This window comes from Eubalaena glacialis, chromosome 11, assembly GCF_028564815.1.
Source record: "Eubalaena glacialis isolate mEubGla1 chromosome 11, mEubGla1.1.hap2.+ XY, whole genome shotgun sequence".
Classification (NCBI taxonomy): domain Eukaryota; kingdom Metazoa; phylum Chordata; class Mammalia; order Artiodactyla; family Balaenidae; genus Eubalaena; species Eubalaena glacialis.
The window spans coordinates 101,971,903-101,998,513 of record NC_083726.1 but is presented as its reverse complement, the minus strand read 5'-3'; the positions used below and the strand labels follow the sequence as shown (position 1 = coordinate 101,998,513).

General features: G+C 36.8%; 1 protein-coding gene across 3 annotated transcripts in view; it reads left to right on the top strand.

Moving 5' to 3' along the window:
• The window catches only part of PIK3C2G (phosphatidylinositol-4-phosphate 3-kinase catalytic subunit type 2 gamma), a 357,132-nt gene that overhangs the window by 65,514 nt on the left and 265,007 nt on the right, over positions 1–26,611 (top strand). For 2 of the 3 annotated variants that reach the window (XM_061204610.1, XM_061204612.1), the window contains exons 11-13: positions 5,513–5,635; positions 12,299–12,430; positions 19,351–19,465. In XM_061204610.1, the coding sequence (XP_061060593.1) occupies positions 5,513–5,635; positions 12,299–12,430; positions 19,351–19,465 (370 nt within the window). The remainder of the gene's footprint in view (positions 1–5,512; positions 5,636–12,298; positions 12,431–19,350; positions 19,466–26,611) is intronic. The other variant, XM_061204611.1, reaches the window with a different exon arrangement.

The window sequence follows — 26,611 nt, the reverse complement described above, 5'->3', positions numbered from 1 at the left end:
TATGCATGGAACATTGCCAGATTTTAGGTTGACTCTGTTATATAGTATTTTCTTGAATAACATAATTAGAGTAATATTATAATAATTATTTTAAATTCCTTATGGATTAAATCTATAAGAAAATACTGATTAAATCAATTAAAGTTGATAAGAGAATAGTAATTTTCTAATGGATTTATTGTACCCACTGCATTTAGCATTCAAAGAAAGGCTAAAAGAAACAATTTTAGTAAAAAGAGAAATAATTTTTATCTTGGACTGTATTTTTGCAAATAACAACTGTAAGAATATTTATAGAGTTAATTATAAAGGAAATTTTACCTTCATATGTAAAAAAGAAAAACTCTATCATCTATCTGTCTCACATAATGCATTTCTTTAAAACCCATGGGAAGATTGTCTTACGCTTTTTCTTAATTTTATGAAGAATTTTAAGAGGCTGATGTATAATCTAACAAATTGCCACTCTAATGAATGTTCTCATAATTTTTAGATCATTACTGTATCCTTATTAATTTTAATTCACATGGAAAAACTATGTAGCCAGATAAATACAGATAAAGCTATATGCATAGAGCATGTATTCAGTATTTATATATGGTGGGAAATTTAGTTCTGTTTATTTTTTCTATTGTTTTTCTATTCTGTTTTATTTATTTCACATAATCTTTATTATTTTCTTTCTTCTTTTAGCCTCGGGCTGAGTTTGTTCTTCTTTTTCTAGTTCTTTGAGTATAAATTTAGGTTATTTGTGATCTTTCTTCTTTTTAAATTTTTTATTCTTTTTTTAAGACTTTTTAAAAATTTTTATTGAAGTATAGTTGATTTACAATGGTTTGTTAGTTTCTGCCGTACAGCAAAGTGAATGAATTATACATACACATATATCCACTCTTTTTTAGATTATTTTCCCATATAGGTCATTACAGAGTATTGACAAGAGTTCCCTGTGCTATACAGTAGGTCCTTATTAGTTATCTATTTTATATATAGTAGTGTGTATATGCCAATCTCAATCTCCCAATTTATCCCTACCCCCCCCCCCCCAGCTTTCCCTCCTGGTAACCATAAGTTTGTTTTCTACATCTGTTTGTTTTCTACATCTATTTCTGTTTTGTAAATAAGTTCATTTGTACCATTTTTTTAGATTCCACATATAAGCGATATCATATGATATTTGTCTTTCTCTGTCTGACTTACTTCACTCAGTATGACAATCTCTAAATCCATCCATGTTGCTGCAAATGGCATTATTTCGTTATTTTTTATGGCTGAGTAGTATTCATTGTGTATATGTACCACATCTTTATCCATTCATCTGTCAATGGACATTTAGGTTGCTTCCATGTCCTGGCTATTGTAAACAGTGCTGCAATGATCATTGGGGTGCATGTATCTTTTCAAATTATGGTTTTGTCTGGATATATGCCCAGGAGTGGGGTTGCAGGATAATATGGTAGCTCTATTTTTAATTTTTTAAGGAACTTCCATACTGTTCTCCATAGTGGCTGTGCCAATTTACATTCCCAACAATATTCCCTTTTCTCTACACCCTCTCCAGCACTTATTGTTTGTAGATTTTTTGATGATGGCCATTCTGATTGGTGTGAGGTGATACCTCATTGTAGTTTTGATTTGATCTTTCTTCTTTTAATGTAGGCATTTATTGCTTTAAACTTCTTTTTTTAGTACTGCTTTTGCTGTATCTCCTAAGTTTTGGTATGGTGTGTGTTCATTTTCATGTCTCAAGATATTTTCTAATTTCCTTTTTGATTTCTTTTTGACCCATTAGTTGTTCAAAAGTATTCATTTACTTATTCATCTCACTTATGTGGAATCTAAAAAACAAAACAAAACAAAATGAAAACAGACTCTCAGAGAACGAGTGGTTGCCAGAAGGGAGGGGTGGGGATGGGGGTGAAATAGGTGAGGGGGTAAAGTGGCATAAGCCTCCAATTATATAATAAATAAGTCACTGAGATGTAATATACAGCATAAGGAATATGATCAATAACATTGTAATAACTTTGTTACCCATACAGATGGTTACTCAACTTATCATGGTCATCATTTCATAATGTATGCAAATATCAGATCATTATATATTACACCTGTAACTAACATAATATTGTACAACTATATTTCAATAAAATAAAAAAGAGAAACTAAAAAGTGTTAATTCCCATTAATTTGAGAATTTTCCAATTTTCTTTCTGCTACTGATCTCTACTTTTATTTTATTGTGTTCAGAAAATATACTTGGTATGATATCAATTTTCTCAAATTTGTTAAGACTTGTTTTGTGACCTATTTTGTGATCCATGTGCACTTGAGAAGAATGTGTATTGCCCTAAGCTTGGGTGGAATGTTCTATAAATATTTGTTAGGTTCATTTAGGCTATAGTATTATTCAAACCCTCTGTTTCTTTATTGGGCTTCTGTCTGTTTGTTCTATTCATTATAACCAGTATTGAGATCTTCTGTTATTATTTTGTTGTTGTCTATTTCTCCTTTTCATTCTGTCAATGTTTGCTTAATATATTTGCTTCAATTTGGGGTGCATGTATATTTACAACTGTTGTATCCTCTTGATGAGTTGACCCCTTTATCATTATATAATGTCCTTGTCAGTTGTGACAGTTTTAACTTAAAGTCTATTTTGTCTTATATAAGTATGGCCACTGCTGCTCTCTTCTGATTACCATTTACATAGAATATCTTTTTCTGTCCTTTCACTTTCAGGTGTGTCCTTAAATCTAAAGTACATCTCTTGTAGACAGCGTATGGTTGGATCTTGTTTTCTAATTCATTCAGTTATGCTATGTCTTCTGATTGTAGAATTTAATGTATATTTAATGTAATTAATGATAGGGAAGGACTTTCTATTGCCATTTTTTTCATTGTTTTCTATCTTGTAGCATTTTTGTCCCTCTTTTCCTCTCTTGCCGTTTCCCTTTGTGTTCTTCTGAGTTTTTGTAATGGCATACTTCAATTCCTTTCTTATTTTCTTTTATCTTGTATAGGTTGGTGTTTTCTTTGTGGTGACCATGGGCCTCACATAAAACATCTTATATTTAAAACACTGTTTTAAGCTGATAACAACTTCAATCAGATACAAAAACTCTACTCTTTTCTTCTCCCCTCACCACACTTTATGTTACTGATATCACAAATGGCATCTTCTTATATTTTATATATTTTTATAATTAAAGTTTTTCCATACTTTGTCCATTATATTTTATCCAGAGTTAAAAGTTTTTCATGGACCACCATTACAGTCTTACAGTATTCTGTATTTGTCTGTATATTTTCCTTTACCAGTAAGCTTTTATACTTTCATATGCTTTTGTGTTGCTGTTTAGCATCCTTTCATTTCAACTTGAAGGACTCCCTTTAGCATTTCATGTAAGTCAGGTCTAGTGCTGATGAACTCCCTCAGCTTTTTACCTGAGGAAGTATTTATTTCTCCTTCATTTTTGCAGGACAGCTTTGCCAGATATAATTACATTTTTTTCTTGCAGAACTTTGAATATATCATTTCCACTCCATCTGGCCTTTAAGGTTTCTGCTGAGAAATCTGCTGAAAAACTGATGAGATCTCTTTTATGTGGCAGATCACTTTTCTCTTGCTGCTTTCAAAATTCTCTCTATGTCTTTGACTTTTGATGTTTGATTTTAATGTGTTTTAGTGTGGTCTTTTTTGGGCTCATCCTAGTTTGGTCTGTTGGGCTTCTTGAAACTGAGTGTCCATTTCCTTCCCCACAATTAATAAGTTTTCAGCCATTATTTCTTCATATCAGCTTTCTGCCTCTTTCAGTCGTTTCCTCCTGGGACTCATATAATGTGTATATTTGTCCTGTGTGTCCCATAAGTCCCTTAGACTTTCTTCACTCTTCTTCATTTTTTTTCTTTTTGCTTCCCTAACTGAATAATTTCAAATACCTATCTTTGAGCTCACTGATTTTTTTCTTCTGCTTGATCAAGTCTGCCCTTGAACCTCTCTACTGATTTTTTTCAATTCAGTTATTGTATTCTTCAGCTCCAAAATTTCTGTGTGGTTCTTTTTAATATGTTTATCTCTTTCTTGATGTTCTCATTTTGTTATATATAAAATTCTTTGTCAGGTAGTTCATATACTTCCATTTCTTTAAGATTAGTTTCTGGAGATTTATTTTGTTCCTTTGGTTGGACCACGTTTTCCTCTTTCTTCGTATACCTTTGTTTTACTTTGTATTGGGATTCGAGCATTTGAAAAAAACAGCTACCTCTCCCAGTCTTTATGGAGTGGTTTCATACAGGGGAAGAATGTTACCAATCAGTCCAGCTAGAGATTTGGGGGGCTTTTCAAATCTTTTCTGTAGATGCATATTCCCTGGGCTTCTGTGTGTAAATTCCCAATCAGAGAGGTTTTTCTTCTTTCTTCAAGATGTTATATTTCTTGTTTCATCTAGGGTTGACCTGTGGTACTGCTGGTTCTTTGGTGCTCCATAAGCTGCCCAGCTCTTTTTTGTTCTCAGTTGCTCCCAGGCATCCATAATATGCCAGGTCCCATCAGTGCTCTGTTGCATAAGACATAAACCAGTTCCTCATACAGCCCCCTGAAAAAGCCAAAATGTTGGATGCACACTACACTTTCCCTGCTCCCCTCTCTTCCTGCCAATGCAGAGACCATCAAGCTGCATCAACCTCTGTCTGCTGCCCCACATATCCTCTGGAGTGGCAGCAAGCCTCCCAGCTCTTCTTTGTTCTCCTAAGTCCATGGTCCCCAGGCATCTAGAGTGTATCATACCCTGTCAGCATTCTGAGACAGAAACCAGTCCCTCAGGCAGCACCCCCCAAAAAAGCTGCAACATTGGAATCACAATCCAAATCTTTCCCAAGGGAGAAGCTGGGAGTTGGGGGTTTTCTCCTATTCATTTTGCACTGAGCTGGGGGGAAGTGGTGAGTGAGTTTGTGCTAGTTCAAACCATTGCCTTTGTTCTCAGAGTCCTCCAAACTGACACCCATTCCTATTCTGCACTTAGATGCAGCAAGAGAGAAACCAGTCCCTTGGATAGACCCCTAAAAAGTCTAAATGTTAGGCATATGTTCCAGTCTTCTCTTTCCCAGCCAAAGGAGAAGCTGGGAGTTGGGAGTTTCCTCCTGATCCCACAACACTCTGCTGTGAGGAGGAGCTCTGGAAAATGAGTGCCATGAATTTTCCTACTGATTTTTATGTGGCTGGTTTTGCACTTGCCTGTGGTGCAAGAGCCTTTTAACATGTTTCTGGATTTCTCTCAAAGGAAATTGAATTGGTGTCTCCAGGGGGGAAGGAGGGTCTAGGGCTTCTTATTCTGCAATCTTGCTGAAGTCACCAAACATAAATTCTTAGTAATTTTTAAAGTACACTCTATACAAGCAAATAACACTTTACCATTTCATTTGACTTTTAACTATAAAAGTAATTGACCCATATAGAAAACTGGTTCCTTTATAGCATTCAGCTTATTGAATCAGTGTTGTTTCTTTTTAGGTATAAAGCATTTTCTTTTTCCTGTTGGCTTACATATGCTGGAAAGAAACTGTGCCAAGTGAGAAACTGCAGAAATATTCCAGTCAAAAAATTGTTTTTTTTCTTGGTCAACTGGAATGAAACGTAAGTTTAATCTTTATTCTGGCAGGATCATTTGTCTAATAAAGATCAGGATTTTTTTCCCCCTATTCTTAAGTGAAGGGTATGATTTTTTTTAAATGTTGCCAGTTGATTTGATTCAGTGATGTGATAAATATGCTAGGCATAATAGATAACTGATTTCAATTCAGCAGATTAAAGGTCCATTTAAAAATCTAGATAAGTGTCCAATCTACGTGTGTTGAACTGCTCAAAGAGGGAAATTGGGAAAGGGAGAATTATTAATCATTCACAGACTGTGGATAAAAGGAATGGCCTCTACTTGGGGTTAGAGGGAGGTAGAGTCCAGATATAACAAAGAAGAAAGAAATCACCTAATAACATATGTAATCTCCATTTTTCCCCAAAAGCCAGTTATAAATTTGTTTAAACAATCAAGTTTTTGAACAGTAATTATCTATGCATTGTGTAAACTGTCACCTAATTTGGGGTAATCAACTCCTACTTCTTCATTTTATAGAGATTTGTTAAATCAAGAAGGAAGAGTACCTTCTTGACACTATCCATGCCTTCCTCCTCTTCTCTGCCTCCCACCTCAAGCCTTTGCTTTACTCAGAATCTCAGGGGGCTCCTAGGCTCCATCTATGGCTTTTATATGGTTACCGTTGCTTTTCCTTGCTATTCCCATGACACTGCTCTGCTCTCCTTTCTCTGGGGTCTCCACTGATCCACTGAGAGCCAATTTTCTTCCCACCACAAGTAGAAGAAAACTCCCCAACCTACTATCCATCAGCCCTTTCAGAAGGTCAGGCTTTCTTAGGAGATAATTTGACTCCCAATATTGTACTGTCCTATTGATATATATGAGCCAAAATTTCTGGGACTCTGAAGATGGTGTTAGAATAGTACCATCTATCCCACTCTTAGTGTTACCACAATCAATGGAGACTGAGTCCTGAGACATAACATGTGTTCCTCAATTCTTACATACTCCAAAGCAAATCCTCCTTCTTCTAGGACTGTGACAACCTTTATCTCTTCTTGAAAACCTGACCTTCAATTACAAAATCCCCTTCCATTGCACAGAATCATTTCTGCTTGTAAAATTCTTTAGTGGCTCCCCAATTCCTGTAAGGTAAAATACAAGTAATTTAGCATAGCACACAAGGCCCTCTGTGGTTTGGTCCCTGCCTATCTCTGCACTTTCATCTCTGGAGTTAGCCCCACTGTCTGCCCGTGCACCCAGCCACTCTCTGCATCTAATCTACTTACCCTATGAACTGAGAAATCACGCCTCTGCTAGGGGTCATCCATCTGTCAGGAGAACATTGTCTTCACTGCCTACTTTGGGAACTCCCAATTATCTTCCAGAACACTCCTCCACCTTCTCTATAAACCCTTTCCTGTATCATTCTTTAAAAATTGGCCACCTTTTCTTTTTTCGTTTGGTCTGAACCTCAAAGTACTGTCTTATGGTCTCTTACTGAATGTGTTTGTTTACATTTCTGTTTGCTTCTGCTAAAGGATACAAAGATTTTTATTTTTTTATTTTCAAATTTTCAAATTTTATCCCTAGCAGCACCAGACAGAGTAAGAGTCCAGGAAGTGTAGCTTGGCAAGTGAATGAATTTTGTATAATAAGTGATTCCTCAAAAATGCATTAACCAGCTCAATTACTAGAATTATTCTTCTGACTTAATTAAAACTTATTCCTGGTTGTTTCAAAAAGTCAGATTCATTTTCAACTGACAGATATGTGCTATTATTTAAACAATTCAAGGGAAAAATCTACTAATTCTAAAGTCAAAGAAAAAAAATCTCAAAATAAATTGAAAATCATTAGTGTTGTTGGAATAACTTCATTGATATACTTTTCTTCTCTTCCTTCAAGAGTGCATGAGTGTCTCTCTCCCACCCTCCCTATCCCACCCCTCTAGGTGGTCACAAAGCACTGAGCTGATCGCCAAGAGGGAGGAGATATGGGGACATATGTATATGTATAGCTGATTCACTTTGTTATAAAGCAGAAACTAACACACCATTGTAAAGCAATTATACCAATAAAGATGTTAAAAAAATAAAAATAAAAATAAAAAATAAAATAAAATATAAGTAAAAAATTTTAAAAATAAATTAAAAAAAGAGAGTGCATGATTGTTATCTTTCCTATGAGAGTTTCTTTGATTCCCTCAAGAGTTAGTTACTTTAACCCAGAGTTCTTCTCATTTTATTTCCATTAAAAATATTTATTTACCATTTTTCTAGGTGCTTGGCCTGTAGCATTCTTTATATACTTTATTAACATGTACCCATTACTCTACAGTTGATCATACATTTTATTACTAGACTGTAAACTTAAGGACAGAAACTTCATTTAACAATAATATGTTACATAGATTTTGACCACTTATTGTATTCCAGTCATCAGAGTATACCCCCCAAATATATTATCTCATCTAAACTTAATAACAAAAATCCAGAACAGATACTGTCGTCTCCATTTTACAGATCAGAATATTAATGTTTATGAAATTTAATTAACTTGCCCCAGGTCCCACAACCAGTAAGTGGCAGAACTAGTGCTCAGACCCACTCTGACTCCAAAGCTGAGGTTTTTACTGTGATTTTCATACTGTTTCTTATAACATATAAAATCTTGGGCTGAGTATTTATATTCTACAAATAGTTCTCACATCTTAAATTAAAAAACAAAACAAACTCTACTTCATTTTTTCAACAGCAACCATGCCATTTTTCCCTCTACTTTGCAGCAAAACCCTTCCGAAGAGTCGTCTGTATTCATGTTCTTCCATTTTTTTCCTCTGCTCTCATGCATTCTCCAATCAGGCTTTCATCATCTCTGCTCCACTGAAATTGACCATTAGAGTCACTCATGACCTGCAAAGCTAAATCTGATGTTTGTTTCTCAGTCTTCATCTTACATGATCTGGTAGGAGCTGGCTCCCACATTCTTTAAGCTTTTCTCCTCCCTCACTGGGCATTCCTTCTCCATATTCTTTTCTTCTCCCAAACTGGTCATAGTCTTAACCTAAAGCCTCTTCTGTTGTATCTATCTTTACTCCTTAGTTTTCTCTTATAGTCACATAGCTTTAAATGCCATCTATATGCCAACAACTCCCAAATTTATATCGCCAACACAGGCATCAGTCACAAACTTCACACGTACTCACTCAACATGTCTAAAACTAAACTCTTGATCTTACACTCCAAACTTGTTCCACCCATGGATGGCCACTCTGGATGATCATTTCCAGTATCGGTTGTTCAGGTCAAATCCTTAGCCTGAATTTCCTTCTCTCAGAACCCAATGCCCAGGAATCCTACTGTCTCTCTCCTCAGAATATTTCCAGAACATTACTTCTTATCACTTTCACTGGTCTAGGCCACCATCATATCTCCCCTGTATTCCTACAGTAGCCTTGTAATAGTCACCCTACTTCCCTTGCACCTTTAGAATCCTTCTCACACAGCAGTTAAAGTAACCTCTTTTAAAATGTAAGTCAGGCCACATCATTCTTCTGTTTTATAATCCTTCAATGGCTCCCTTTTTCACTCAGATAAAAGTCAAAGTCCTTACAATGGTCTGTTATTTTATATTAGTGTTAATAAGGGAGTTCTATACAATGTGACTTTTTAAATCTTCCATTTTCACTATCAAAAACTTATTCTGATTTTAGAAAAGCTGTCTCATATAGAAGAAAAGAATGTTTAAGAAAAATTTCAGTGTTTACTCATTTTTAACAGCAGAGTAAGGCAAACATCTGGTTAAAACTTGAGGTCTGTGCCAACAGCTTGGATATAAAGAAGCAATCTGACTTCACTTATTGAATTGTCTCTTAAAGTATTTTTTTCCTTTTTTTGTGTAAAAGTTCATTCCTTTGATTTTTCAATAGCCATGTAGAAGTTAATAAAAAAAGATTTCTCAGTGACTCAGATTATTCTGGCTTCAAAAATCCATATCTATTCAAGAAATGAATAAATAACTATTTGTAAAGCATATATTCTTACCCTAGAAGAATTTATCTTTATTAATAAAAATGACAGAATGGAGATTGGCAGTAACTACCCACTGTAACTTATCGAATTTTTTGTCATTCTTGATATGAAAAGCTCACTAATAAGTGAAGTTATACATGAAGAAGCCAGACTCAATGGGAAAAAGAACATTCCAGATTATGTGAGAAATAAAGTGAAATTATAGCTTCCATCCTACCACAGCAATATGAAAACTGAATAGAAAGTCATTTACAGGTAAAAGAGAGAATATTCAAGAAATTACTGTGCATTCCACATTCTATGTTGAGTTTCACAGCTTCTTTTAAGCCGAGAAATATGCTCACATTACATTGAATGAATATTATGACCATGAAGGAATATGAAAGAAAAGAGACTTGTAGTTTTAGATATCTAAATGTGTAATAATTTAATTTTCAATAGTCTAAATTTCGCTAATCTTGAAAAATATTTTTTTTTACTCTAGTCTTTATTTCCCTTCCTTACTTTTAACTAGAATTATATTTTATCTGTCTACAATGGCTAATATAAGTTATTACATTGTTGATAGAATACTGAATATAAGGCTGATATACAACCTACCATTTGCCACATACTGTGTTATGTAATATTCGTTCCATTTATGGATAAGAAAAACAAGGCTTAGAAAGGTTAAATTCATCACTCAAAGAAGAACATCTGTTCAGTCATGGGGCCAATATTTGAATGCACATGTATGCAAATCCAAACCTCTGATTCATCTCCACTCATAGCTTACATATTGACATCTCTGAGTTATTATTAACTCAATGACATCATGCCCTAAACTGCACATATATCCCCTATCCCATACTCCTCCTCTGTGTTTTCTATCTGTTAAAGGTAATCCACTACAACATAATCTGGAAGCCTGGAATTCATCTTTAATTCTTTATTGTCCTATTCCATTAATATGCTGTTAGTCAAATATCCATTCAAACTCTAAAATAGCCCTTCTGTCTTTCCTTTTGTTAGATGTCTTACTACCACCTGGGTCTGGACCTCTCCATCTCAGAGAACAGCATGTTGAGGGGAGAGATGTGTACTTCCTCAAAATCAGTTATGATCACTGGGCTGAATTAACTCCTCCTCATTCCTAAGGCTGAATGCTGCCTAGCCACACACAAAAGGAGGTCACCAAAGTCTTATTTTACACCCTGAGTAAGGACTGCTCCCCATATCCAGATTAGACAGCCAACTTCTTGTGTGAGAAGACACTCGATACTACCTGAGGCCTCACCTGGGCCAACCTCAGTAAGCACTTTCCAGTTGGATAATAGACTTTGGTCACAATCAGTCCTCTAATAATCACCCACTGCTAAAACAACTTGACTTCAAAGTTCAACTGGGAATTACAAGGCCAGTGGATTCTGTTCATACTCCTCATACCTAACGGCATCAGATATTATCCAATACAAACTGCGCATTTGCTCTTCCAGTCACTTTCCTTTTACTTCTTCCCATTTCTTGGTGAATCAGTTCCCATTAATCGTCCCCTACATGCTAACGTCTGTTCCAGTTTTCCCATTTCTTCATAGCATTCTCATCTTCTAGTAAACATATTCCCCCCATCTCAACTTTTTGAAAAATGTCTTCTTGTCTCATAAATAGATCTCTCCTAAACCCCATACTTCTCTTGAGGCTCTTGTATCCTTCTTCCTGTCCATGATTAGGGACCTCAGATCACACTCTCAACTTTCTGTCAAAAGCCCTTTCTTCTTAGATACTTCTACCACCCAGGTGTACCCCTCCCAATCTTACAGTATCATTTATAACCTTCTAAGCAGTCTCATATATATTGATGGATTCAATGCCCCAATTCAAGTTTTTTTCCACTATTAACAATCTTGTGTTTATACTTAGCCACTTTTTTTGTCCATATCTACAATCCATCCAGGGTCTGAGTTTGATTCACCTTGACATATCCAGGAATTGTATTGTCTATTACATCTCAGCAATCAGCCCCAAATTCCTGGAATCTCATTATCACCCAGAATAGTCCACATTTAAAATTATAAACAACTTTCTATGCTTTTAGCTCTTTCATTTAAACATTTCCTTTTGCCATTAGGAAAAATCTCAGATCCCTTTGCCTAGCATACAGAGTTCTTAAACATCCTGGCAACCACCTGTCTTTCTAATTGCATCCTCCATAACTTTCCAGATCAGCTTGACTACATTCTGTGTTCTAGCCACAATGAGCCGCTCACCACTCCTCAGCTACATGCATATATGCCCTTGTCTATGCACTTTTCTCTTCTTGGAATATTCTTTTGCAAATCTCCATCTGATTGTAACCAACTTACTCTTTAAGACCCATTATGAGTTATTTCCTGCCCTCCCCCCATTCCCTAAGACAATGTTAATCATTCTTTTATTATGCTCAAGTTATTGTAATTTAAAAAATAAGCTTATATATCAAAATTACAGCAATCCCCATAGAGTAATCAATCTCATTACTCTATGTACTTCTGCTATATTTCTACTTTTACAAGATACAACACAAAATTTAAGAGGATGCCTCGAGTCAAATGGTTAAAATATTTTTGTCACATGACATTATATTACAAGGAAATATTTATGAAAACATCGTTGCAATTGGGTAGATAACCTACTTCTTTCTTTTATTTTAAGAATCAATTTTCCTCTTGAAATAAAGTCACTTCCAAGGGAATCCATGCTCACTATAAAACTGTTTGGGATTACCTGTGCAACGAACAATGCAGATTTATTGGCCTGGACTTGTCTTCCACTGTTTCCAAAACAGTAAGTATATCATTTGTGATTAATAAAACTTCCATCTCAATAAAAACCTCCTTGGAACTGGATAGTGAGCCGTATATGGCATAATGAGAAAATCAAGAAGACGTTTTATTCTAAAATTGAGGTAGCTCAATATAAATCATGACTATTGAAAGCGGGACTGAAAAGCAAAATGTAGAAGTGGCTTTAGAAACAGGCCTCATGCTCAGCTTGTCAACTGGGTCATGAAAAGGTATTGGCATGACCAATCTCAATTTCTTTTCCTTATGTGACCAGCCAGTTTCTCTGGAATTACTAATTTAAAATGATTTAGATCAGTACTGTCATTTAGAAACAATATAAGTCATGAAATTCTGGCTGAAGTAAAATTATTCAATGTAATTGGTTTACTGACCTTTTATTGCCAAGAAGAAATATATGTCAACTTTAAGAGGATATTTTTCAGAAAAGTAAGCCAAATAGGAGTTCTGATATTCTATCAGAACTAATTGCCATTGAAAAATTAACTGTTGATTTAACCATAAGGATTTGGAATTATTAATACTTAGAATATTTGATAAAGTCAATTACATGATTTTTCAGTGTTATTAAGGAAAAAATATTTTAAATAAAACATCTTAGTTACTTTTCCATGGCAAGACTTGCTTTAGAATCAAATTGTAAAATACATGACTTTCGAAGAAATAGAACCTATATTGTTATTTTAATATTATTATAAAGGATGTTTCTGCCCCTGCTCTTTTAGAAAGATTTGGTAATATAAAAATGTTAGGAAAATTCATCAGCTTTTAGTTCCCACATTTAGTCAATATAAATAAATTATCATCAAAGCAACTGTGATACATTTTTAAAATCATTTTTTAGTAGGTTAATTATGACATGGTGTGTGTGTGTGTGTGTGTGTGTGTTGCTCTTTTAATAGTTTTCATGTTATAGCCAATTTCCACATGTATGAGGACAGGGAATGTATTTTCTTTGTAATTTCTATCATCTAACATGGTACCTCTTATAAACAGGCAATCAGTACAGGTTTGTTTATTAAAGTGAATTGGAAAAAATATCAATCTCTGTAGGAGATTTAGAATGAAATAAAATTTCAAAAGTCTATAAGAAACAGTTCAGCCCTAAAAGGAATACCAACTGCTGTTAGCAGATATTTCAAAAATCTGATTTGTGGGCTAAGAACTTTCATTACTTTCTCACTAGGAGCAGCTATGCAGGTGCCCTTCCATCTCATGAGTGAGTTTCTTTAAAGTTTCAACTGCAGTATTTGTAAGATCTAGCATGTTTGTAGAATATATTTCCAGCTATTCACTGAAAAAGAATTTAATCCATTTTATGCTCTCTCATCATCTAACATACTACTTTTTCACATAACAGGTAATCAAAAAATGTTAAACATATAAAAAGTTCGGAATATTTTTGTCTTTCAAGCTATTCTTCAAAGCTTTTTTCTACATGGTTATGATAGTAAAACACTGCCTCCATGTTGTTTTGTCATCTGTCACTTAATCTCTGATAAACATTTTATATGCGAGTGATCGTGGACAATGGGCATCTTTAAGAAATGCCATATGGGACTGATACTAAATGGTTTTCCTAAGAGAAAGTGGCAAAATTGTGGATGATGAGACATCACAGAAACACAACTTACTTCAAAGAGAGCTTCAATAAGGATTTGTAAATGTATTTCCAAAAGACTATTTCTTATGAAAATCAGAAAATCTGCCTCTCTCCTGGGCTAAACAACTTAAATCCAGATCTTTTTAAGACATCAGAAATCCATCATGTGGGCCGGTTGGGGAGATGTAAAAACTCCCACTGTGCTCATTGCTTTGAGTTACAGAGATTCTAACCCAATTTATTTGATGGAGATATTTCCAGATCACAGCAAATAAGTCACTTAATTTCATTTTCTTTCACGGAATGACCCCTGCCCATAAACATTTGGTATTGAATCTATCATTTATTACAGCTTGAATTTCTCATACCCAGCCATGTGGAGCTGTAATGAGCATTTATGTCTCTATTTTTTCCAAGATACACACAACCTGAAAATATGCAGAATTAAAGGTTTCCTATCTATTTGTGGTTTCCAGAAGTGGTTTTCAGAAGAACCAATGAAGATTAAACTCAGATATATTGGTCATAGCTGCATCGAGAGTGTGTACAAATAAAAATAAACTTCAACATTTTCAAGCACACAAATTCACCTTCAACCCTATTAAAAAATATGTTTCAAAAACAAAGGTAAAATTTTGCCCACGAAAGTTTTATAATCCTCTCCTTTGCAGATAGGACTTATACCATATCTATATTCACAGTGCCTCCACACTGCAGCAAGAAAGTGTTATTCTCACCTCAATAATTTCTATGACCTACCTTCCCTACTTAAATTCAAAACAAATAGTATGGTAGTTACTTAGCATTTCTAAATTGTGGTAAACTCCTTCAGTGCAGAGATTATCAACCTTTATTGAACAATGGAATCTCCTGGGGAGATTTAAAAATAAACCCATGTGTTCCCAAAGATTCTAATTTAACTGGTCTGTGGAGGGGCCAGGCATCAGTATTTTCAGAGCCCCTGAGATGCGTTAAAGCCCAGGAAAATCAGAATCTTTAGCGGAATTTCAAAAGAGGCCTAAATAAATCTTAATCTTAATAAAATTTTATTCCTTAGACTGTTGTCTGAGTAACCAACCCTGATCCCACTATAAATGATCATTTCAGGTATATCCTTAAAATCAAATAATAGAAGCAAGTTGTGGATGAAAATTCCTTATCATTCTTCCATCCTGTATAAGAAAGACCCTCAGAGCTCAACTAATTCAAATATCTCATTTATATGTGAACATCTTTATGATGAAGGAAGGTTAAAGGGGCTGGCTAGAGGTCACTGGGCTACTTAGGAATAGAACAAGAACCAGAATGAAGGGCTGACTTCTCTCCTCTTCACACATGTTACTACATCAAGCTGCCTCCCTTCCTGCCCTTATGTGTCATGCCCTGCTCCATGAATGCACTGTGAAAACCTCACTGCCTGTCTCAGCCTTACCTGGGCTCTGCTCTTGGGCATGAAACCTGTTAGACCTATGAGAGTCAGAGTCCCAAAGAGTTTTACAGTATGAGATCTTCTGGAAGTGCTGGTTCCAGAATGCCAAGCCATGGTTGTATAGAATCCTAGCTAAAAATGACAATAATTAATGTATTCAAACCACTTTTTTATTGTCTGAGGAAACAGGGACCCAGAGAGGGTAAACCAACCCATCTGTTCTCCTGGTGCCACAGATTTTGGTTTGGTTTTTCTAGGCATAGGAATTTGTACAATATTGAAATTAAAAGGATCCTTAAGAATAGAAATGCTATATTTATCAGCGTGGTCCTTTTCTAATGACATCTTATTCAAAATCTCCACGTATAAGATCAATGAACAGTCTATATACATGCTAGATGAGGGGGGGGGCAGGGTGGCATTTGAAATTCTGGAGTCAAATCTATTTGCCATCTCCTCAACACCTTTCTAAAGTCTACTCCCCCAACCACCAAGCCATATAAAAACAAATATAAAACTCTTGAAAACCACTGATTTTGTGCAAGAAGCTCAAAGAACTTAAGGTAATTAAGGCTAGTTAATGAAGACAGGGTACAGATGTTCTGATATAACGTCTGGTGCTCTTTCCACTATATGAAACTGTTTCTGGCATGTTTTGCTTTTGCCATGTTTTTGTTTGTTTGCTTAATTTCAACTGACTTAATAAACCTTTTCACAACATTGTAAGCATAGGAAGCTCAGCTCGGTGCTCTGTGATGACCTAGATGGGTGGGATGGGGGGCAGGGTGGTGGGAGGGAGGTCCAAGAGGGAGGGGATATAGGTATACATATAGCTGATTCACTTCATTGTACAGCAGAAACTAAGACAACATTGTAAAGCAATTATACTCCAATAAAAAAAAAAACTACTGGTGAACCCCACCAACTTGAGTATTAAAAGTTTCCATTTTCATCCTCTTTCTGAGACCATCAACACTCTTAGATGCATCCTTTTAACATCTTAATTCCACTGATCATCTTCCTTATCCTCGTGTTTTCTATTCACAGAAGTCTATGGAAATTTAGTCCCCATCATGCTTACAATATCGAAAAAGATGTTTAGATATAGTCCCTTATCAGAATATAAATTAGCTAATATCCAACACACAGAGAACCCAAAGAATGGTGCCAAACATCCTTTCCCCCAAATTGCCTTAAAGTATGTATTATGTCAACCTCAGTTGGACAGCTAGAAGCTCATTCTCTCTATGCCCTATTGCTTGATACATCCTTTCATACACATACTTGAATCAAGAGTTCTGACTTCACTCTGCCCTGTATGCTTCAGGGTTAAGGCCAGGGTGACTGTTGATCCAGACTCCATCAAAGGAGAGAAATGAGTCCCTTCATTTTTGTAGGAATCAGCTTAGGTCATTCAGATTTTCAGAGTGAAATATGGCCAAGACGTATAAATATAGTAAGGCCATAAATATAACTCATTACACAACTTAAATGTGAAGAAAAATGCACTTAATATATCACACTTTTCCTCATGAGCTCCTACCCTGTAACTAATGAGAAGAAAAAAACTTTACATCAATTACAAAAAATTAGTCAATTCAATAATTTAAATAGTCCTTTTAGAATTATGCAGTCTCCCTCCTTCGGATAAAATGCTCAGTCACTCAGATAGCTTCCCAGCACCTTCTCTTTCTAAGAGGATATCTGGATACAAAGGATCAGAAAAGAAACAGATTATTTGAACTAGTTACTTATGATATCCAAATCGAAGGCATTTTTAAGCTGGTGGTTATTTGTTATATCTTGTGTAGCTTGTGATTGGTGCTCTCCCACCTTCACCAGGGCTTACTGACACTCCCTGGGTGACTTGGGCTCTCGCAGGCACCGTAGACCCATATGGGACATCCAGCTGACCTCAGCTCAGATGGTTCAATCAGATGCCCTTATTACAGAGGCCCTTTGTCCCCACCATGTGACCCCCTTTATGAAAACGCCCTCACACAGATATTTTTAGCTGTGCCTAGACTCCATCTCTTCTGTACAGAAACCAAAGAAGACCCAATAAAGCTAAACACAGGAGTTCCTTTTGCCTGTATGTCACAGGGCCCGAAGTTTAAGGTCACTCCACAAGTTGGTACAAGAGCAGCTCAATAGGTGACTTTCTTCCAGGATCTGAAGCATGGGGTACAGAATGGAGTCCCCTCTGCCTTCATCATTAGGCTATGCTCACTTATCTAACACTCCTCCCCATGGGTCTTCTTATAGGCAGAAGAGGGGGAAATTGGGATACCTCTGTCTACCATACTCACTCTGTCCCTCTTTCTCTGTCTTCTGCTTCCCACAATCTCAAATTGCCAGAAAGTAGTGGCTTTTTCTTTTGCCACATTCCCCTTCCAATATGCCACATCCTCCCTCCTCACTCCTGTTGATTCTACTGTGGATAGGAATATTTTCTGTAAATACTGTGGAGGACATTAACATCTGAGCCCTCCAAACTTAGTGTTAGACCTTCTTTTCGCATTCTGGCTGAAACTAGGCCAAAACTTTTCCCAAGAGGATGGATGCTTCAGACCATTTAGGGCAAGGTTATATACTCTGAAAAGTAAAAGAGAAAATCACAATCATAATTTTCTAATCTCTACCTCATTGAGTTAACTTTTAGCTTGCTAATACTGGTCCCTGGTATTGTTATACCAAAAAACAAAACAAAACAAAAACAACTTTCTCCAGATGAGGAGGGAATAGAACAAAGGGGAAAAAAATGACTTAAAATTCATTCTGCTAAAAGAATATTCTTGGGTTATTTAAAGATATCTGCCCAGAATGTTTAAAATTATAAATGTTTAAAATGTTTAAAATATATCCCTTGGGCAGATACTTTTTAATAATATCTTTAGATATGAAAAATAAAGAAGCCAAGCCTCAGGAAGCCTCAGGATTTAAAAACTTTATTTGTTGGATTTTTTCTTTCATATTTTGCATATTTGTCCATTAAATGGCAAGGTAGAATTCTATGTTATTTTCAAAAAGGCTTATTTTGCTTTAAAGTTCTTTATAAACTTAATTTTATTGACTTTAAGTTCTACAGTTTTAATTTGGTATGTTGATCAAAGACTGTTCTTAGTGATCATGGAACATTTTGCCAATAATCTTATTCATATATACAGGCCAGGTGTAGCTTGTTTTTTAATTCCTATAAGCCTCTGTGGATCTGGATGTTACTGAAGCTGTTAAAAGTATCCATGAATTCTTCCTGTCTAAAGTCTTTCCTGTATTCACTCTCATTTACTATGGTAATTTACAGCATAGTTTTAAATATTCAAAATATGAATAATCTTTCTATTTATGCTTAAAGAATCATTTCCTCTATGAAGTCCCACAACTATTTTGATTCTGCAAATCATACGCTAATTTAAATCTTTTCTTTCTATAAGTTTAGAGCTCATATCTTTAAAGATGCCCAATGAATTTAGTCACCCCGGAGCAAAACAATGTGCTTAAGAGTTAACATCTTTATTGATTTAAGGGAGTCATAACTCCAAGAATATAAATTTGAGATTCTTAGTCCCATCTTATAATCAACATTGTTGGAAATTAAGAGTAAATGCTACCTGTTAGAAACCATTGTGGAAACAATTTTCTTATGTGGAAAATAAATGTAGGTGTCTATGGACATAGCCATGCATGCAGTATATTAGAAATGAACCACTGATCAGTACCTAGGCTTGAGGAATATTGTATTTATCTTTTAGCTACTGAATGAAGCTACTGAAATAGCTGATTATGTTTATACTCCAAAAGAAATTTATAGATAATAATAGCTTCCCTTTTGAAGTGACTTCTGCCTGTCCATATGTGTTGTCTTTTGCAGCAAATCAATTCTCAGGTCTATGTTATTCAGCACAACATTACAGAGTGAGCCTCCCAAAGAACTGATAGCTCCAGGAGTGTGGGATATAAGTCAGCCATCCCCAGTGATCCTGCAGGTAAGTGTCAGGCTATGAGATTAAAGTACACACAGCAAGTACTGGTTGATAAGTAGCTTGTTGTCAATTATAGAAACAATTTTCTTCCAGGATCACACATTTTAATAGTCTTCTCTTTCTCCAGCCTTCTGGGATTTGTAAAATCTCTATTGCTTTTATTTTGCATTCAGTATTCTCAAAGCACTTTTCTCTCAGCTTACATAATAGCAATTTCAAGCCATTCTCTATCAAACACAATCATGAAGGAGAGGGATGGAGTGTTGCCATGAATCTACTCATTATACGTATTCATTTTTCTTTCCATTGTCTAAAAACAGTCATTAGTATATATTATTAACTTGGTACCTTATTCACACCTGCCTCTTCATTGTGTCATGTTTCCTTAAAATTTCTTTTGTTGTGTGTTTCCTAAATGACTAGCAATTAGCTGGATAGTGGGAGAGAAACTGCAGACAAAAATCCTTTCCTTTTCCTTAAAGGCTCTCTACTTTCTGCTATTTGTAATCATGAATGAAAGGTGGTTAATGATTCCAGGCTTTGGTCCTTTCTACTCAGAGGATTTTTTTCTCACTTTCCTCATTTTTTCATGATTATAAGTGATCAGATTCATCAGATACCTGAAGCATGGACACTCCCATACATGGCAATACAGGGAATATGGACTTTCCATCTCCATAGGGAAAACTGGGCAGCATTCTGTAGAACAGGATTTTTCAACCTCGGTACTATTGACATTTTGGACAGGATAAGTCTTTGTTGTGGGGACTGTCCTGTGCATTGTAGGATACTTGGCAGCATCTTTGACTTTTACCCACTAGGTGCCAGTAGCACTTCCCCAGTTCTGACAATCAAAAATGCCTCCAAATATTGTCAGATGATCTCTAGGGGTAAATTTGCCTTCAGTGAGGATCACTACACTAGAGGGAACTAGTGAAGTCCGGAGGTTCGTAAAATTTCCAGGTTTGGGGTGAGGGGTGTGAGGGACAAAGTTTAGCAAAATGGACAGCAAGATGTTAAAAACGGTAAAGAAAAATAACACTAATAAAAATGTGGCTTTCACTCTGAAGGATGGAGGATGTCCCCCCCAGACAGTAGCCAAAAATCCACTTCGAATCCATGGACATGATGATAAAAAAGAGTGGTTGTTCAGGGTGGATCTCGGCACAACATCCTAACACTCAGCATGTGATGGCTTACTGATTAGCAGATGTTTCCTCGTAACAGGACAGCTACCTTTCTTTGAGAGGATGAATGCATTTCTTATCAGACTATTTCTTGTCAGATCCAAACCACCTGAGCTTAACCAAAATCTTCCAAGTCTGACCATTGCCAGAGCTTTGTGCATATAAATTTATGAGTATCTGGGCCTTTAGCAGCAGCGGTGGGGTGGAGGATGTAAGGGAGACTATCAGATGAGACTCGCCTTGATTCTTCTCAGATGAGGGGAACAGCTGCTTTAGGAACACAGATCTTGGAAGTGGAATCTGAAGCAAAGTTTCGAGCATTCGACAGCAGCATAGATTTCGAAGCAGAGACCTGGAGCCAGGACAGAATTTATCTTACAAAAAAAGGAGAGAGGGCATGGAAATAATTCAACAGTATGCAAAAACATTAAATTATCTGCTTTTACAAAATAATTTCAAATGGTATAGACATAGAGGGAAACGTCTCAGATGTTTTTAATTGATGATGAAATATACACAATAAAATAGGAGTTACTAAAGTATTAAAAGCCTTAATAACCAGCATCACTCTAATTACACACAGCTAAATTTAGAGCAGAATTTTCAACCTAAAGATTATGAGATGGTAAGGAAATTAGAAGCAAGTTCTGCAACCAGTGTTGTTAAGGAGTCAGGGTGGGTCTCAAGGGAAAGAGGTCAGGCTGAGAGTTAGGAAATCTGGAGTCTAGTCTTAGCTCTTTAACAGTAAACTTTATGACTGTGAACAAGTCATTTAACCTTCTATTTTCACCTACGTGCAATGAAAGAATTGTACAGTACTATGCCTGTCCAACTTCTTTCAGGTCTGTACTTTGCTGACTGTCTACATTAGATGGACAATTACTGCCACACTGTTGCCACCACAGTATGATAAGGGATATATGTTACAGAACTTGATTCCTTCAAGTCAGTCTTGTTTTTTTCATGCTGTGCTGCTGACTGGAAGCAGTGGATAGAGTGAAGTAGATCTGAGTTCAGACATGGAGGCAAATTGTTATATGATTCCATCAACCTGTATCTCCCTCAACTTCCTCCCTCTCTCTGTATACAATCTAGTAGAGTGACTCATAATTTAAGCCCTAAGAGCAGAGCTGTTTTAGTTAATGTTGCTCTTGTTTTGTTTTTTGATTCTCTACTTATTCATCTTCTCATTCATGTCTAAATTCACTATATTTTGGTTTATTTGTCCTCACCACACTGAACTATTGTCAGGCAAGCCGCTAATTTCTAGTTGCCAAATCCAGTGCTTGTTCTCATTCCTCTTCATACTAGCCCTCTCTCTGCAATTTTTGGCACTGTCTCTTCCCCATTACAGAACACTCTTCCCCTCTGTTGCTGCCCTAGGTTTCTCTTCACACTCTCTCTGGTTATTCTTTCTCTGTCTTCTTCAGCTAGTCCGCACTGTTGCCAGTTCTCAAGGATTCCATCTGCTGCCCATTGCTATTCTCAGTAGACATATTCTCCCTGAGAGAATTTCTTTAAAGCTGTATTGAGATATACTTCACATACCATACAATCCTCCCATTTAAAGTGTGCAATTCAGTGTTTTCTAGTATTTTCGCAGATATGTGCAACTAATCTCACCAACGTCAATTTTAGAGCATTTTCATTTTTATAAAGAAATCTCATAACTTTTAGCTATCACTTCCTAGTGCCAACTCTAAGCAACTACTAATGCACTTTCTGTCTCTGTAGATTCACCTATTCTGCCCATTTCATATAAATGGAATCATACAATGTGTGTTCTTTTGTGGCTAGATTCTTTTACTTAGCATAATGTTTCAAAATTCATCCACTTTGTAGCATATATCAGTATTTATTTCTTTTTTTATTGTTGAATAATATTACATTATATAGATATACCACACTTTATCCACTTATTAGTTGATATGCATTTACATTGTTTCCACCTTTGGCTATTAAGCATAGTGCTGCCATGAACATTCATATACAAATTTGTGTGTGAACATACGTTTTCATTTATCTTGGGTGTATACCCAGCAGTGGAACTGCTGGGTCTCATTCATTCTTAAGGTTTAATTTACAGTATCTTGCAGGTTCACTGCTAAGTCTGTATCTTTAGTTCAGACTCCTTTACACCACATGCTTCAGAGAAATATAAGCACGTGCCTGCCTAGCTTCTCACCTGGATATTCTGTAGACAGCTTCAAAGACAACACATCCCAAACTGAGCTCACCATCCTCTTAAAGTGCTTTCACTCCCTGAATTATTTATGTCTGTTCATGCCCCAGATACACCGAGCTGTTTCACTTGTCTCCTCCTTCTTTCTCGCTACTCATATTCAGTCCACACTATATTCTGCCAACTTATCTCCATGTGTTCCTCATGTCTGTCCTCACAATTCCCCACCTCATCTGCCCTAGTTCAACAGTTCCCTCCTAGGTTACAACGGTTTAGATGTTTTTTTTTTCTTGTCTTTAGTTTTGTTATTCTCTAATCCAAAATCCACAAGTGTGATCCTTCTAAAACGTAAATCTGAACCTGTCACTCTCCCATTTATACTCTTCAATAACTCAGCGCTACCTAGAGAATTAAGGACGAGCAATACAACGTAGCCCCCTCCACTGTTTCCCTTGCCACTCCTTGACTGACAATGTTGCTCCAGCAACACTGAAAGAGTTATAGTTTCTGACATGCACTGTCCTGCTTTTACCTTATGTGCATTTATGAATACTATTCCCTGCCTGCAATGTATCTACCGTCTTCCCTTCACCGTCTACTGCCCACCTCTGAGGCTTAGTGTCTGTAATTGTTATTACCTTTTAGGATCCATGGACCCTTCTCTAGGGATCTCTCCCTTACCCCCTCCTCTCTTTCCACTCCAAGCAGGGTTAAGTGCCCTTCCTCTATATTCACATAATAGCCAATAAGATTTTTATCAACACATTTACATTATATTTCTTTCTCAAGAACTTCTTTCCCATTGACTTCTTGATTTTTGAGGACATTGACAGTGTTTTATCCCCAGAATCTAGCATAGCACCAGGAATACAGTATTTGTAAATTACTGATATGTGTCCATACATCTGATCACTACAATAATCAAACCTACAGATATTTCTAAACTTAGCACTTTGGCCGCTTGTTAGAATTCTGGTAGATACCACTATGTTCAGTTTTTCTTCTTGTGTGAGCAGTCCTTCTCTTTAAACCATAGTTCTTACCTACTCATTCATGCAAAGTATTTTCCTTTGCCTAACATTTCATTACCTGCTTATCCTTAATTATCAGCAATGTCATGGGGAGGCAACAGTCTTATTATTGGTACCTGGTCCTTAGACCACAGTACATTTTGTGTCCTAATGTAGCATAGGTTCTTTTCACTCCTGAACCACTATATGGGTCCCTCTTTTACAACTCCTTCCTTGAGACTCACAGCAATTGCCATCCAGTTAGTAGGCATCCTTCCCTCCCTTGAACTGCATAGAACTTATGGTCCAATATTTGTGTGCCTTATAATATCCAAGCTACATCTACAGTCAGGCTGCATCTCTTTGAACAAACTGACAGAATCATGGGAGTCTGAGCAAGCCCATGGACACCTTATTGGCATGGTTGTGGATCACGGACACTAGGGACATTCACAGCAGCTCCTTCAAGGAATTCCAAGACATGAAGTCATAGTAGAAACCTTGGTGGCCAAGTGTAAGTGGAAAAGGATGAGGGAGGAAGTAAGGTAAGATGGATAAATGGAACACAAGAAGATAATATTCAAATGTTTAAGGAGGTATGAATTAGAAGTTTGGATGACTGGGTCTGAGTATTTGCCTGTACCCCAGAAGAAAGAGCCTCATAATTTTTTTTGCTTGAAAACAGGAGTCTATCTTCAACACTTAACAAATAGGTGTCATGGCACATGCAGTGCACACATTAAAAGAAGGCTCCTGGAGCACTCCATTAAAAAAAAAAGACTGAGGCCAAGGCCAGACTTAGTGGGTCATGACCACAGAAGGAGAAGAGTCACATGTTTGCCATTAATAACTTGAAACACAGCTTTGGGGTGCTATATACATATTGTACCCTATTTTAATTGTTAATGTTTACCTTTCTCCTCCTCCATAATGCATAGTACTCAAAAGAATTCTAGGGCAGCTGTCGGCGAACTGTCAGGGCAGGAGGAGCCGTGAGCACGAGCTGCACGCAGCGGCCCGCACGGCAAAGCAGAAAGCCAGCTGAACAGAGTGTGCAGAGTGGCACTGGCAGCCGTGACGCAGGCAACCCAGGCAACCCAGGCGGCCCCAACAGCCTCACAGGAAGCCTTCGTGACTCCAACTGCTCCGCGGACTGTGAGCTGTGGCGGCACGGCCCCGCTACAGCAGTCGCAGTCTCTGTGGGGCTAGCAGAAGCCTTTTCACTTCTTTAATTACCACCTCATTTCTACTCTAGTGGCTTGGACAACAAGCTGTGTGACTGACAGGGTTTTGGTGCTCCGGCTGGGTGTCAAGCCTGTGCCTCTGAGGTGTGAGAGCCAAGTTCAGGACACTGGTCCACCAGAGACCTCCAGGCTCCACTTAATATCAAATGGTGAAAGCTCTCCCAGAGATCTCCATCTCAACGCTAAGACCCAGCTCCACTCAACGACCAGCAAGCAACAGTGCAGGACACCCCATGGCAAACAACTAGCAAGACAGGAGCACAACCCCACCCATTAGCAGAGAGGCTGCCTAAAATCATAATAAGGTCACAGACACCCCAAAACACACCACTGGATGCGGTCCTGCCCACCAGAAAGACAAGATCCAGCCTTATCCACCAGAACACAAGCACCACTCCCCTCCACCAGGAAGCCTACACAACCCACTGAACTAAGCTTAGCCACTGGGGACAGACACCAAAAACAACAGGAACTACGAACCTGCAGGCTGCGAAATGGAGACCCCCAAACACAGTAAGTTAAGCAAAATGAAAAGACAGAGAAACACACAGCAGATGAAGGAACAAGGTAAAAACCCAGCAGACCAAACAAATGAAGAGGAAATAGGCAGTCTACCTGAAAAAGAATTCACAGTAATGATAGTAAAGATGATCCAAAATCTTGGAAATAGAAAGGAGAAAATACAAGAAACGTTTAACAAAGACCCAGAAGAACTAAAGAGCAAACAAACGATGAACAACACAATAAATAAAATTTAAAATTCGCTGGAAGGGATCAATAGCAGAATAACTGAGGCAGAAGAACGGATAAGTGACCTGGAAGATAAAATAGTGGAAATAACTACCACAGAGCAGAATAAAGAAAAAAGAATGAAAAGAATTGAGAACAGTCTCAGAAACTCTGGGACAACATTAAATGCACCAACATTCCAATTATAAGGGTCCCAGAAGAAGAAGAGAAAGAGAAAGGGACTGAGAAAATATTTGAAGAGATTATAGTTGAAAACTTCCCTAATATGGGAAAGGAAATAGTCAATCAAGTCCAGGAAGTGCAGAGAGTCCCATACAGGATAAATCCAAGCAGAAACACACCAAGACACATATTAATCAAACTATCAAAAATTAAATACAAGGAAACAATATTAAAAGCAGCAAGGGAAAAACAACAAATAATATACAAGGAAATCCCCATAAAGTTAGCAGCTGATCTTTCAGCAGAAACTCTGCAAGCCAGAAGGGACTGGCAGGACATATTTAAAGTGATGAAAGGGAAAAACCTACAACCAAGATTACTCTACCCAACAAGGATCTCATTCAGATTTGACGGAGAAATTAAAACCTTTATAGACAAGCAAAAGCTAAGAGAATTCAGCACCACCAAACCAGCTTTACAACAAATGCTAAAGGAACTTCTCTAGGCAGGAAACACAAGAGAAGGAAAAGACCTACAATAGTAAACCCAAAACAATTAAGAAAATGGTAATACTAACATACATATTGATAACTACCTTAAATGTAAATGGATTA